The sequence below is a fragment of the Lactuca serriola genome, chromosome 2 (genome assembly GCF_051521515.1).
Source record: "Lactuca serriola cultivar US96UC23 chromosome 2, Lser_US96UC23_V15, whole genome shotgun sequence".
NCBI lineage: Eukaryota > Viridiplantae > Streptophyta > Magnoliopsida > Asterales > Asteraceae > Lactuca > Lactuca serriola.
In genome coordinates, this window is record NC_136409.1 from 217,305,981 (window position 1) to 217,321,813 (window position 15,833).

Genomic DNA, 15,833 nt, shown 5'->3' on the forward strand with positions numbered 1-15,833 from the left:
ATGGAGCGAAGATGATGATAATGAAATAGATGAAAGATTCTTGACTGATTTACAAAATTGGTCCCTTATGTATCTCCAACATGCAGAAGTTTCCTATTTTACTTCAGTTTACACATATAGGTCATACGGATCTTTGGATATACTCATATACCCATTGGTACAAAAGTAATACTAGTATCTAATTTTGATGGATTTATTAACTTTTATTAGTTAGTTAATAAATAATCTCTAAGACTCTAACTGCTATGGAATACGGATACAAAATATTTGTAAGATCAATAATACAGGGCCAGTTTTGTAATTTCCACTATTTCTTTGCTGGAAACGCATTGGCTCATGTTTGGCTGTTTGTCGCCATTTCATTTAACGTATGCTGACCAAACACTCTCCTTTTTCTACTTTTATTTTCTTTTCCATAAAAAATAAAGGAAAAAACGTATTATTTTATTTTTAATATTCAAGAAAGAGACTGTCATAATCTGGGTAGAACCCGTAGAAGAAGAACTTTTAACCATAAAATGCTTTACATTGTTGATTATTCCTTTTGTATCATAATAATTAAAAAAAAACAAAGAAATATATTATTTTGGTTTATAAATCCTTTTATAAACTAATGATAAAATTACAATTGGTCTCTTTGGTTTTGGTTTGTCAAAACTTACATAGAGCGACAACTATCAAAATGTCTATGCATTGCCCCTATAGTTTCAACTTTTTTGCGTGTTTTGGTCATTGTTTTCTATTCTTCTTAACTTATTTTGGACTTTTTTTTTCATGTTCTTTTAACTAATTAAATTAGAAAAAAAATGTGTTGACCTACCCTAAACCTAACCCCTTCCTCCCGTTGTTCATTGTTCCTTATTCCGGTCAATTTCCCAGCAAAACCCGCAACCTCCGATGCTCTCCCTTCCAACACCATAGGTGACTCCTTATGACCATCCCTTTAAAGAAATTAGAAACCTAGATGACTATCATATTTACAATTAGAAACCCTTTGACCAAGATGAATCAAATACAAATTTAGGTAATCTTAGGTTAATAAACCAAAATATAGGTTTTCTATACCCAAATAAGATGAATTAGTTGCAAGTTTCTGAACCCAAATATAACCTCCATCAACACGAAGAAAGGGGAATTAACAAGGAGAAGGAGTACTAGGTGGTGCCACATGATTTTATGGTGAATGTGAGATATTTACCTATCGAAATTGGTTCTAGATAAAAGAGACGATGATGGTCGGAGACAATGAAGATGATGGAGGTGATGGTTAGAGACAACGAAGGTGATGGTCGAAGTTGTTGGAAGGTGATGACTAAAGACGATATTGGCCGGAAGTGAGATTGAGATGAATAAGAGAAAACACGAGGCAACAACATCGTTAGCTATGATGTTGATGTTGGTCAGTAGTAGAGGTGGCTCCAACAATCATAAATCTTGTTGTCGATAAAAGAGTTTGGTGATACTTGTCTTATAAGGGAATAAAAATGATAGAATGTCGATAGTTTTAAGGATTTCTATTGGTGAGTAAGTGAATTTGGGGATAGGTGGTGTTTATCTAACTATTTCTTTAATAAAATTAATTTATATGTAATATAATTTAATAAGGATACAATAGTAATTTAATTTAATTATGGAACAAAATGAAATTATATGACCAACCATACAAGAAATTGAAACAACAAAGAAAACCACCTATAAGTTTTTTTTACTTATAGTCAACCAACCAGTTCATCAAACCACAGGGACCAATGGTGTAAGTTTGTCTAAATTAAATACAAATTTATACAAATGGTCCTTATAATTCATAAAAGAGACCACAATAGTCCATGTGGAAATTTTGTTTAGTTGATGGTCTTTGAGATTTTAAACTTTTGCACCGTAAAGCTTTATACTTCATTAAAAAAGCAAGGGTAAAGTAAGGGTTATGTTCATGAAAAATTACTTATGTATCATTTCTTAAGTTTTTTGAGTTTTTAAAATGATATATAATTAAAAAAGAAAAGACAAATCTTTATCTATCTATCTATCTATCTCACACAAACATGACATAACACCATACCAAAATCATCACCATAATAATAATGAAATAACCCTTCTTGCCTCTCCATAATAGTAGTAAAACAACCCTTCTTTGCACGTCAATTCCTCTATAAGTTTCTTCTGTTTATGTAGTTTCCACACAATGTCTTTATGTAACATGCTCCCTAATTCTACCGTTGATGTGAGTAATTCCGAAAAGCGTGTTGCAAGTTCTTGTTATGAAGTCGTGTAAATTGTTTTGCCACAAATCTCATATATGTATCCCATCCGCCCAAGTTGGAATCATGACACCACCATTGCTCTAGTGGCTAGGAGAAGGGTGTGTGGCACAATCATAAATGGACGGCTTAGCCTATTGTTATAGATAAGTTCTCAACCTTGAAAAATTAAGAAAACCGCTACGATCGCTGTACAATTCATTTTTAAAAAAGTTTGAAGTCTAGAAATTGTATATTGATAATCTCATATATACTTAACCCTTACTTTTTAAGGGAGTTAACCATAAATACTTACGGTGCAAGATTTTCAAATTTTAGGGACCACCGGTGTAACAAACTTCTCATTGGGACATCTATTGTCTCTTTTTGTAAACCACATATACTATTTTTGTCCTTTGTTTAAATTAAATATAATAGTTTAATTTGACATAACTTTATTATATATATATATATATATATATATATATATATATATATATATATATATATATATATATATATATATATATATATATATATTAAGAGCAAAGAGTATTATTATATTAGATTACTTGTCTTCAACAAAATCAACATTAATGGAATTTCTTAACTGGATTTTATTTATTTGTTTATTTACGAGTCTAAGGACAAACATGGCCAGATTACAAACTTGCAATTTCTTTACAGCTCAAACTATTAGAATATTCAAACAAAATATTTCCCACGAAAAAAAACTGCATACATTTGAACTCATTTTAAATACGGGAGAGATTAATATTTTAATTACTAAAATCTAAACTAATTTCTATTATGATGTAGAAATAATACATAAGTAGGTGTGAAACCGGTGTATTTCACAAGTTGATTAAAATTTTTTTATATGAAGATATAAACACTAAGTATTTTTTTAAAGAAAACATTAAATATTAAATTGTAAACATTAACTATTTTTTAAAATAAAATTTTAAAATATATACAAACAAAATCATGAATAAAATAAATAATTCAATTTATACTAATAAAACAAACTACAAAAAATTAATTATATTTTGACTATATAACCTTTTTTTAGTTTGTCAATAAAAACAACAAAGTTTAATTATTTTTTTTATATAGACTATACAATGAACTTTGAAATAAACATGCCAATTTTGAAGTATATATATCGAAGGAAACATAATAAAATTTGAAAATATAAGAAAACAAATTAATAACACATTAATTACTTTTTATAACCTAAAAATTAGATAGTTAATTAAAAAAATAAAAAATTACCACAAAATGACAAGTGAAAATTAATTTATAAGAATTAACAACAAAATTACATGTATCAAAATGAATGAAAATATGACATGTGGTAAAAAAAAAATTCATTTCTTAGTATGGAAACTATCTAATGACAAAAGGTTTTATAAATTACTTAACAAAAAAGACGTTTTGACAATATTAGCAAACTTATAAAACTGCGTATGGTTAATATCATAAGATTACGGTAGCTAGCTAATTGATAATTTTTGGTCGTGAAAAACTGCTTATGTGGCATTCTTCTTGTAATAGTCTAGTCTGCCATATGAAATATCCTAGAATTGTGGCTTCTAGTCCTTAAAAACTAAATTGAAAATAATAAACCTTAAAATATAAATGCAGAAATCTTTGTGTTATTGTTATCCAGTCTCAACATTTCATCCGAGGCCTTACGATTTCTTGACTGTGGGGATGTTAATGTATATGTATGCAGCACGTTTATATATTATATATAACTATATAAGTATGTTTCCATAATCGTTATTGAACCAAAGGCTTTCGTTCATAAGGGGGTAATTAACAAGGAAAACAATGTTTGTTGGATAAAAAAATATCGGATTAAAGCCACAAAAGGAATTAATGGGGCCCGTACGGGTAATGATATTATGCTCCGCACGTCATATTCCTTAATTGTAGCCAAACTTCAATGGGGTCTCAACTTTACCCCAATATGTAGGTGGGTTAAATCCGTTAAAAAAATGAAGGTGGTTAAATAACCATAAAATGGGGATGAAAATATAAAGTTGTTAGGATCATTCTAATGAATAAAGTTGGATAAAGTTTGAAAAAAAAGAAGTTCAAAAATAACCAACGTCATATTACTTTATAAAGTGGGGATGGAGGTCAGTGCAACACGTGCGGGAAGCAGTACGACGAACAATCTCTGCTGACATAACCAATCATGCCACACTTGTCACAATCTGAACCCCTAGATCGACAAACTTCATCGTACTGCTTCCTGCACGTGCTGCACTGATATCGGCCTTGCTGGCATTTCACTCGTTGATTAAAAGTCTTGGGTCTCCTCTGGTTTCCTCTTCCTGAGGTGCTCCAATTTAATCTCCTGCTCTCAGCTCTAGCTATCATGTTCTCCAAAGCCCGACAAGCTGAAAAGCTAACAACTTATGGATATCATCTCGCAACATATCATGGTACCTTCTCTTCTTCATCTCCTCATCTGCGGCATACCGCGAGACAAAAAGATGCCCCTCCTTAAACGTAAAGGTGTTCTCCGCCACAATCTCTGTTGTCTAGCGGAGGTCCTGAAACTCCTTCGCCAACTGCTGCACCCCGATAGTTGGCACAAACTCTGCCCTAAACCGGGTCACAAACTCATCCTAAGTCATCATCTCAATGGAATCGCCTCCCAAAACGAAGTCCACTTCCTCCCACCAATCTCGGACCCTGTCTCTCATAAAACAAGAAGCAATCTGACCTTCGACCCCTCAGGGTAGAAGCTCGTCCACAAAGCGTTCACCATGTCCGCTAAACACCTCCTACTAGCAATGGGGTCCTTCTCCCCAAAGAGCTCGAGAACTCCACAAGCATGAAACTCATGGAAGGAAAGAGTGTGAGCCCCTACAATTAGGGATAAGCATATGGACCGGGGAACCGACCGAAACTGGTACCGGAACCGGAACCCGATGGAACCGATCGGTCCGACACCGGGACGATATTCTTGTGGATTTTTGGAACCGGGAAGCGGTAGGAACCAAAACCAGTAGAACCGGAAAAAACTGGTAGAATTGGCAAAAACCGAAAGCGTATATTGCTATATCTCGAGGAACAGTTCCAACATTGAAGACACTGCAAGAACCGATAGGAACCAGAACCGGTAGAACCGACGGTCCGATTCGGTTCCTATTTTCCACCAAGTTCGGTTCCGGTTCGGGCTGGTTCCAGTCGAGTCAGTTCATTTGCTCATCCCTACCCACAATACCCAAAATCTTTGTGCATAACGTGCCCAGACGCTCATCCAAAATCTCCATAATCCCTTCTTTAACCGAACCAAAGTGTAACACCTGGTAATTCTAATGTATTTATTTATTTAAATTTGGTTATCCTTTTAATTGATTTCCTTGGGCCTTGAAGATATTGGATTTAACCATTTTAGACTTAGGTGTGCCATATGCTGAGCGTACAATAATAAATGAATTGCGTATGTCATGCACGTACGCACGACGTACGAAGTGGGTACATGCGCCGTACGTGTCCAGACCCAAAACACTAATATTTAGGGTTTAAGCACTATTTAAAGAACATTATGTCCCAAGGATCTCTTCTATTAGCACCCCTCTTGTCCCAAATCAACCTCCATGAAACCCTAACTCCATTGTTGAGTGTTCTTGAGCTTGGAAGGTCATTTTGAGTGCATTTTAGTGTTTTGAAGGAAAGAGATCATCTTGAAGCTTCATTCGAGGAGTGCGAGCTTGTAGATCCGGAACATCATCACCATTTGGCACATATTTGAGTTATAAATCTTTAATCTTTCTTTTTAGAAGCTTAGATCTCCCTTGTTTGAGTTTTAGACCCTTTTTGCATTTGATTTTGGACCGTTTCAGAAACTTCATACAAAATTTGTTCCTATCAAACTCCAAGTGGCATATAACTCCACCAAACTGCTTCCTCAACCTGCCTTTGAAATATTTTGAGATCATTTGGGCATAAGACTGCCACCCGTTCGCTTGAGAGGGGGGGGGGGGGGGGGTTATTGTATTTCCTTATTTACCCTCTTGTATTATGTATTTATAACTGTGTTTAATGTACAGAGAAATCATTCAACCATATTATTTCATTATTGTTTTCTAATTTTGAGAAATTTTAAAGGACTTAAAGTATTTTGAAAGCTAGTCATGCATTTTGAGATGCTTGATATGTTATACTCTATAATATATGCTTTGAATATAAAAATGGTTCACGATACCTAATTATATATCTTAAAACATAATTTATATAGAATCTTTTACTAAAGTTATATAAGCATCATTGAGAATTTATTCTCTTTTCGCAACAACATACTCTAAATTATTTTTTAGTTTAGGCATTTTTCACCATGATAACAACACATAATAGTTTTGGTTTACGTCTCGACAATACATTCTCACGATTTTATATATACGAAATGACAACATGTTCTACATTTTGATCTATTGATAATGAATGACGTTTTGATTATTGTATGTGTACCTTTGTTCGTCAATCCAATTGTACTAGAGTACTAACTATAGATTTGTTGAGATCGAAATGATAATGGCTACTAAAAGATGGGGCATGAATGTAAAAAGGTGTGGCATGAACGTGCTTTCTCCAGGACATAATAATAGGAGTGCCCCTAGTAATTAATTGCACATTATTGCTCCGTGACAGGTAATTCTTTATTTTATTCTATAAATTTATAACATATGATTTTATACTTTTAAGCGATAAGTATGTGTTTGTAATATTAAAAAATATAACTGATAAAATAATAAATTAATTAATTTGTCATCGTATTAAAAAGCAATGTACTTTAAATTTCTCGAAATAAGAAACGAATACATTGTTCTTTATGGAGTTTAATTGGTCATATCGTTTTAATATAATTACCACATATATATTGTTTTTTTTTTCTTTAACACGACATTGTTTATGTTCAAACAGGAACAGTGGCTGGCCAGATTTTTTGAATAACGGGGGCAAAGATAGGATTATTATTGTTTGTTCGACGAATCGACGTTAATTACTCTTTGATATTACTATGCATTTAAAGTTCTAATCATGTATTATTAAAACCTTCCATAATAGTATTTGAATACAATACAATTGTAGATCATAAAAATCTTCTTTTCGGTTATAAGAAGCCATACTGAAGCGCTTCTAGTCCATTTGTATTCGGTGTTGCTCTCCCGCCTTATGTTTAGGGTTCGAGTCCCGCAGTGAACATAAGTGGAGTAAATTAAAAATTATTTTATTATATTTTTCGTTTAAAAAAAAAGAACCATTACACATTACATAAAAGTTAAATGTGTAATAAGGAGTTAAAAATGACATTTTTCTTAATTCTTGAATTTTAGATTTGGAGAGCACATTAGATTTGGAGAGGTCAACAATGTGCTTAATTATGATATATGGAATTCAAGATAATACAGGATCTAAAAAACAAAAGAATATAAGGTGAATATATATTTTAAATATAATACTGATGATGCAAACCATAATTTAAATAATTTGTTAAATGTTTTCTAGTTGTAATTTCTATTCTTTTTGTTAGATATATTATTGTTCTTCTATTAATCTCTTATGCAACTTTTATGTTAATTTTAGAAGGTATAATACATATGCGATTTAAAAGGAAAAATAGTTTATCCTAATTTTTTTAGGCATGATAGATTTGTTGTAACGTGATTAATTAAGGGCATATATTATTGGAATTCATTATCTAATATATAGTAAAACTTTTTTAATAAAATTTAACACTTCAAATATTATATTAAGGGTGAACTTTTTAATAGAATTTAACACTTCAAATATTATATTAAGCGTATGCATTTGGATTTTGGAGGGGGCAATAGGCTTTAGCTTTTAGGATCTTAGGTTATTCATGGTTGTTATGGTTCTTGAGATTGTCTATTTGGTGGTCAAATAAAAAGTTGGCAGGGGCAGAGCACCGGCATGCCTCCCTATTCACTCCGCCACTGAATAGGAAAAACATGATGATGCAAAGTGGAAGAAAAAACAAATCTCGTTATCTCGGACTATAATTAGATGTTAGGTTTCTTTGATAACACGACCTTGTTGTCTTTATTTTATTTTTATCCGATTTGATAACATGGAAAACCATAGGTTTTTGTAATTGGAGAACATGAGTAAAATGTTAAATCTTTTTTCCTTCATTTTCATTTATTTGCATCACTTTTCTTTTTCTTTATCTCCAAACTCTAACATATAATGTTACTACTTTTGCAACATTCATTCAAAATTTTAAGGAATCAGGAATTTACATAAGAAAAACAATCATTAAATTGCTTATCTGTATGTCCTTGATGATATCAAACCAATTATGAATTGAAAATGGTCAAAAGTTATTCATGTCGAAACATGCAAAAAGGTCTCCTCCATGCTAATACCTTTATTTAAACATTTAAAACGGATATGGTTTTCAATTGAATATTTCTATCAAGTTTCATGTTTTAGTTTTAGCTTTGATTTATGAAGCAAGATGTAGCACCACAAGGATTTCGTAGAGTAGATGTGACCAAAGTTGTATGAAGCAAAATGTAGCACCACAAGGATTGAATATTAAAGCCAAATGGTATTTGTACGTTACTTCAAGTTTATATGAACAATGAACATAAACTGATGAGATACACGAGCAACTCAAAACAATAACACCTTAATAATAGGGGAGATAAGAGGTTCTTTGACTTTTCAACTGTTTGACTGGATAGATCCTGCAATGCTTAAAGTGGTTGCATATGTTGCAATAAGTCTTGTATCTCTATAAAATTCAGCCGTTGACCAAATTGTATAATAAGGAGTATATTACCCATTCAACCACTTTACCTATATTCTCATACATTTTATTCCTATTTATCCTCCTGTAATATCAAATGTTGACATGTGTCATATTTAATGAAATTGATAATATTTTATTCCACTTGTCACCATTTAATATGGGTAAGAGGATAGTAAGAAGAAAATGTAGGATGATATTTAATTTACCTATAAGACGTATTGACTTAATGAGAAAAAAGCGACATCTCTCTCTCTCTCTCTCTCTCTCTCTCTCTCTCTCTCTCTCTCTCTCTCTCTCTCTCTCTCTCTCTCTCAACTACCTTCCGTAGGCTAAATTATGGTTACCATGACCATCATGAACCCATCCTTACAACCATCACTTCCTCCTCTCATTTCACTCGCTTTCCTCTCATATTCTCGTAGAAGTACCCTTATATATATATATATATATATATATATATATATATATATATATATATATATATATATATATATATATATATATATATATATATATATATATAGCGTTGCCTGTGACCACCAAGAACCAACACCACCTCCTTCCCTTTGAGAAACCTTCTAACTCCATTTTCAATGTTATAATTCTATAGACTTAAATGCGATGATAAAGGGACCTTGATGTTTTGAAGAATCTTGATGTTTTCAATTTTAGAATTCTACTAGGCCTTCGATGTTTTCAAGAATCTTGATGGTATAAGAACTCTAATAACATGGAAATTAATGATATCCGAGATAATGATGATGATGATGATGTGTGAGGAGACTAAAACAACTATTAATTTGTTTTCAATGTTAGAATTCCATGGACTTAAACTCGATTCAACAGTGGAATAGTTGAAAAAAGTTTGGAGTTTTAAAGTTTGATGGAATATTATGGAGACAGAGGCGGGGGAGAGATAACGGTGGCTAGAAACGGAGGGCGTGGTGGAAAGGAGATGATAAGTCACACCAACAATTAGTATTGTTTTGGTGGATTCGTTGTATATGTATTGTGGTATCCTATAATAATTACAAATAACTAAATCAAAGATAACAAAATGATAAAATAGGGTAAAGGAAAAACAAAGTAAAATTTAGCGGCTTATTTCTAAGAGTGTTAGTCACTATGCAATATAATGAAACCAAATAGATGATCCACATAAAACAATTGTCCTAAGGGATGAGGGAGTCATTCCTTTCCAACCAATGTCATATCAGTTTTTGTTTATCTTTTTTCTTCATTTTTTCCAATCTACAACACACGAAAATCATATCTTTTTCAACCCATTCAATCCACTCAATTAAAAAAATACAAAACAACTAAGGTACAAGTCTTAAAACACATGGTACAAGAGAAAATGAAAAAGAGAATATATACATAAATGATGAAGTGGGTTACTGAAACCAATTAAACAAGAGAGTTTGAATCTTGGAGATACCAGCGGTGGTAACTCTATTTAAAATTTTACGTTGATTGTTTTGTATTTTTTTTAATTGAATGAGTTGACAATGATAGGGTTTTCGTGTGTTGTGGGTTGTAAAACATGAAGAAAAATGAAAGAGAAAAACTGATGTGAGAGTTAGGGGTGTTCGTTTGGATGGATCGGTTTGATCCGATCCGATCAAGTAAATCCAAATTGATTTCGGTTTTCAAAACATGAATCCGAATTGTCCAAACTAAATTCAAATCCGATCCGATCCAATTACAATTCGGTTGGATCGGTTTTTATAATTCGGTTTTCAAAAACCAAAACATTTTAAAACGACATATAATTATAATATTACCCAACTTTACACAAGAAGAAAAAACAAATAATTTAGTTGAAATTTGAAATTTATAAACATCTAATAAGAAGATATATTATAGTTAAATATTTTATAGATACAAAACTTTGTAGAGAAAATGCATATTAATGTTTTTTTTATCGGGTGAAACGTTTTGAACCTATTTAAAAAAATAAATTACAAAATTAATAAATAACTATAGATATAAATTATAAATAGATAAATAATAAATGTTTATTCGGTTTTTTGGACAATTCGGTTCATATTTTATAAACCAAAACCAATCTGAAATCCAAAATAATAATTCGGTTTTGTTGAAAACCAATCCAAAAATCCAAATATCCAAACCAAATAGTTCAATCCAAATTATTTAATTGGTTAATTCGGTTTTATCCGAATAATGAACAGCCTAATGAAAGTGGGTTAAATGGGTTGCGAGATAATGACTCCTTTCTCTCTTAGATTTAGAGTATTGTTGGTACATTTTGCCAACCGGATCATTGTGTAGTTTTGTTTAATATTTTTATAGAAATAAAAAAAACTAAATTTTTTGTGCACCACATAGTGAATTTTTGCAATTTACTCTATTATCAGCATTGACAATCTTCACAAAATTGGTAAAAAGATATTCAACGTTGATTTCTTTGTGTATTGTAAGATAATTATGTAAAAAATTAATTACATGAACTCTTTTTCTCCCCCCTAAATATTTAATATCTAAATTGTTAAATCAAAAAACCATAATCACCAACTTATATAGCTAATCAAATCAGTGAACAACACAAATATGCATCCGTTGAGAAGGAAAAAAAAACTCGATTACCACAAAACAGGAGTAACCCCATATTACAGCTATGTACACCAATTTATATACCTAATCAAATCAGTAATCACCATTGAAATCAATCTACAGTAGCCAATTCAGGGATTAAGAGCGACATCTCCCTTAAGCAGTCTATCATATGAAAGCTAATCTACTCAAAAGTCAAATCAATCAAAAATTCTAACCCGATTCAGCAAGAGATTAGAAGACCATTTATCAGTAATAGGAACTTCATAACTATGATCAGCACCGATATCATCATGGTGGAGCCACCGTCGGAGAACTTAACTTCGAACTTAGTACTCATGTTGGGGTAACAAATCCCCCATTTTTGCCCTGTCCCATCACTCTTCAAACCCTTGGTTGCAGTGTCGTTGGTATCAAACAACTCGTAAATGTAAACCTCCGTCACCCCTTCTTTCCTTAGCGGCGTCCCTTTGCCTGATCGGAGATGCTTAACCAAACCTTGTAAGTACATTTTAGAGTAAACGTCTCGCGCCTCTACTGAATTGAAGGGATCGAAGCACGGCCAACCTGTCTCGGCCACAATCACCGGAATATTCTCGTGTCCAGCAACAGCCATCGCTGCAATAACAGCATCCACCATCAGATCGAACAAGTTGCGGTATCTGACGCCGGTGATTGTGTCCTCTCTGAAGTTATAAGCGTGTTCTTGAAACAGAGAGAACCCGATAGGGATCTCCGGTCGTAATTTGTAGACAGAGTAGGGGTACAAACTCACAAAGAACGAAGAGTTTGTTTCCGTCAAGTAATCGAGTAAGGGTTTGATGATGAGATTACTGGCAGGTTCTTGGAACTCAGCGGACGAAGGTGGAAACGATGTTGTCATGATGTTGACGAAGGAGAAAGTTGTGGAGATCATGATTTGCCGGATCCCCATGTCAATGAGGGATCGATGGATGTTATGAATAGCAGGGATGACGAGATCGGCGGAGGTAACATCGCCCTCAGCGAGGACATTGGTTCCTACGGATATGGCGGTGATGTGCGCACGTGGATAGAACGGAATTACGTGATCGTAGAGCCACCGATAAGCTGCCGAGCGGTTGGCGGAGATGGAAGAAATGAGTGAATTAGGAATAGCGAGGAAGAGAGATATGTTTGTATAGGAGAAAACTCGGATGATGTTAGGGTCAGGAACAGGGAGGCGGACGGCGGTGATCTTTAGGGATTGGAGTATGGCAACAACGTCTTCCGGTGGAGGAAGACCCGGAGATGAGATGTATGTGACGCCAATTGTGGTGGCGGCGGCAGGGGAGAGGATGAAGAGTAGAGAGAGAAAGGTGATGAGAGAGAGTGGGTGGGACATAGTTGCAGGTTTTGGCGATTCGAAATTGCTTCTCTATCGTCAGGGATATGCGCATTACGCCGGATGGCGTATAATAGCCAACGCTGATCGTTTACTGCCGTTAGCTGTTTACCACCTCCTCAGTATTGGCGGGAGTTTACGGTTGCAAAGATAGGACTATAGGAATTCAACTTTCTTTCCAAGAACTCATGAATTCCTATCGTTTATCATTTGTTATATTTACACAAATATCCCTTTTTTCTAGAATTAAATTACCCCATCTCTCTTTCTCACACACACCTTTGACAAATAACTTCTCGCTGTAAACAAAATGTTCATACAAATAATTCTCTTGATTTCTTATTACTAAACCTCCAATATGTTTTGCAATTTGTTCTCTACTCTACTTCTTATTTTCTACATGTCTTTTTTTTTTGTTAGAAAATGGGTCGAACTGGAAATCTAGAATCTCGTTTTTTGATAGATCATGTGTGTCCACTTTGCACGATTAATATTCTAATACTAAACTAGATTATAACCCGCATTAAACGCGAGAGAACGCATAAAAAAAGTACAAATCATTGAATGACATATTTGTAGACAACTTTTCATGTTAAACGGAATTGGATGCATTAATGGGTTAAAATAAATTTATTTAATTCTTCAATACATATATTAAAAAAAATAACATCATAAAACAAAATAAGAGATGAGTTGACGATTAAAAAAATTAATGCTACATTTGAAATATTTTCCATCAACCACTGATTGTCATGGTGAATAACATCTCTAAGATGACGGTCAAACAATACAAAAAAAAAAGACTCATTTTCATATTGAACACGAATTACAACCATCACCCTAAAAATTATAAAATGACACTTGATTGGACAATGAAATAAAATTGGAAACATTTGAATATAGATTAATAACACAAGAAATTTACAAATGTAAAATTATTAACTTACTTGCTGTAAACATCATAAACTCCACCACAACCTTCACACGTAAATGGTTCAATATTAGTATCATCATCATTCTTACTTATTTTTTTTTGAACTGTCACGACAATAAAAAGAATACCAGCATTCGTCTAAATCAAAACCGATGATAGTAGCAATGATGCACAAACCAATTTTCTATTTCATAAAATTTTTAAAAAATATATAATTTTTTTTTCATGTAAATTCACTGTGTTATGTGCCATAAATTTATAAAATTAATGGAAAAATATTAATACTGTTAAGTATACCTCATTGTAATATGGAATATCATCAATGTTCTTGATTGGAAAACGGGATAGTAATCATCTTCCTTGGTCACAACATTATCGATGTTAAGTTGTGTAGTACTAATGGAAAACTCAACTTTCAAATCCATATCAGCAATACTATGTATAAGAAGAAAAAATGATGAAGTTAAACAATATAAATAACTAATGATTAAAAATAAGGAAAAACAAACATTAAGGTATTAATTAATGATAAAAGACATACATTTTTGAATTTTAAAATGTGTGACATGTCGTCATTAATATGCAATCTGTACCAAAACAAACAGTTCCCCACTTGAGGCTGACCTGTAAATAACAATTAAAGTTATAAATTAATTTATCTTATAAATAAAATATTAATGTAATGACATGGAAATTTATAATAAAAAAAATATTCTTACCACCCCAAGTTTTGAGCTTTGCCATACGTAGGAGGATGATAACACTTGCATTATCGTTTTGATGTAAACAAATCATTCTACAACAAGTATGTATAATAAGACAATATCAAAAGTACATTGCCTTTTTTTTTGGACAAAAAAACATATGTTGATTGAGAAACACAAAGACAAACATATTTTTAAAAAAATATATGAATCGTTACTAGAAAAGTAGTTTTTACTGCAAGAGTAAATAAGTCATTTTGAAGAAATAATATATGTAGACACTAAATCAAATCCGAACACAGATTTCAGGAAGGTACTCCACTTTTACTTTTCTTTATTTCTATTTTCATCCGATCTAAACACATAATCAAATCCGAACACAGAACTAATTAAACTGAATTTTACATCATCAAATACAAACACATAATCCAATACAAACAAACAAACACACATACACACACATACAGAAACACAAAAAGACACACAACAATACAAACAAACAAACACACATACAAACACAAAAAGACACACACAACAAGTGTAAATAGGTCATTTTACAACAAGTATGTATAATACATCAATATCAAATTTACATTTGCCTTTTTTTTTACCTTTGGACAAAAATGCATATGCTTATTGAGAAACACAGACACACACATATATTAAAGAATATATGAATCATTCCAGATAAAAGTAGTTTTTACAACAATCATATATAAGTTATTTTGAAGAAATAACATATGTAGACACTTAACCCTTCGGGAAGGTAGTCCATTTTTACTTTTCTTTATTTGTTTTTTCATCTAATCCAATCCAATTTACACAGAACTAATTAAACTGAATTTACTTCATCCAATCCAAACATAGAATCCAATCCAAACATAGAATCCAATCCAAGCGCGTGCACACACACATGCAAACACACACATACACAAACATAGAGTGAGAGAGAATAGAAAATCCGTTTATCAAAAACCCATTAATAAGCCATTGATACATATATTGAACACAAACTATAATCAGATGTAAGAAACTAATCAATCAATAAAAAAAAATTGCTAAGCTTATGAAGCTGGTATTCGAACGTGATGCTGTAAAGTCCAGATTTCACTAAATTGTGATAAAAACTGAATGAGATTATACTTATACATAATTTTGAACAAAGATTTTGGAAATGATATAAAGAAATTAATATTGTGATTCATATCATATTATTTTGAAT

General features: G+C 32.3%; 1 protein-coding gene across 1 annotated transcript; it reads right to left on the bottom strand.

The window, feature by feature from the left end:
• Positions 1-11,721: 11,721 nt before the first annotated feature.
• On the bottom strand, positions 11,722-13,240 carry LOC145090804 (glucan endo-1,3-beta-glucosidase-like). Its single transcript, XM_079028875.1, has one exon. It carries the CDS (start codon positions 12,971-12,973, stop codon positions 11,834-11,836), a length of 1,140 nt encoding a protein of 379 aa, XP_078885001.1. The 5' UTR covers positions 12,974-13,240; the 3' UTR covers positions 11,722-11,833.
• Positions 13,241-15,833: the final 2,593 nt, after the last annotated feature.

Excerpts from the sequence above, each read along its gene's own strand:
- LOC145090804 (XM_079028875.1), bottom strand. The coding sequence starts at position 12,973 with ATGTCCCACCCACTCTCTCTCATCACCTTTCTCTCTCTACTCTTCATC.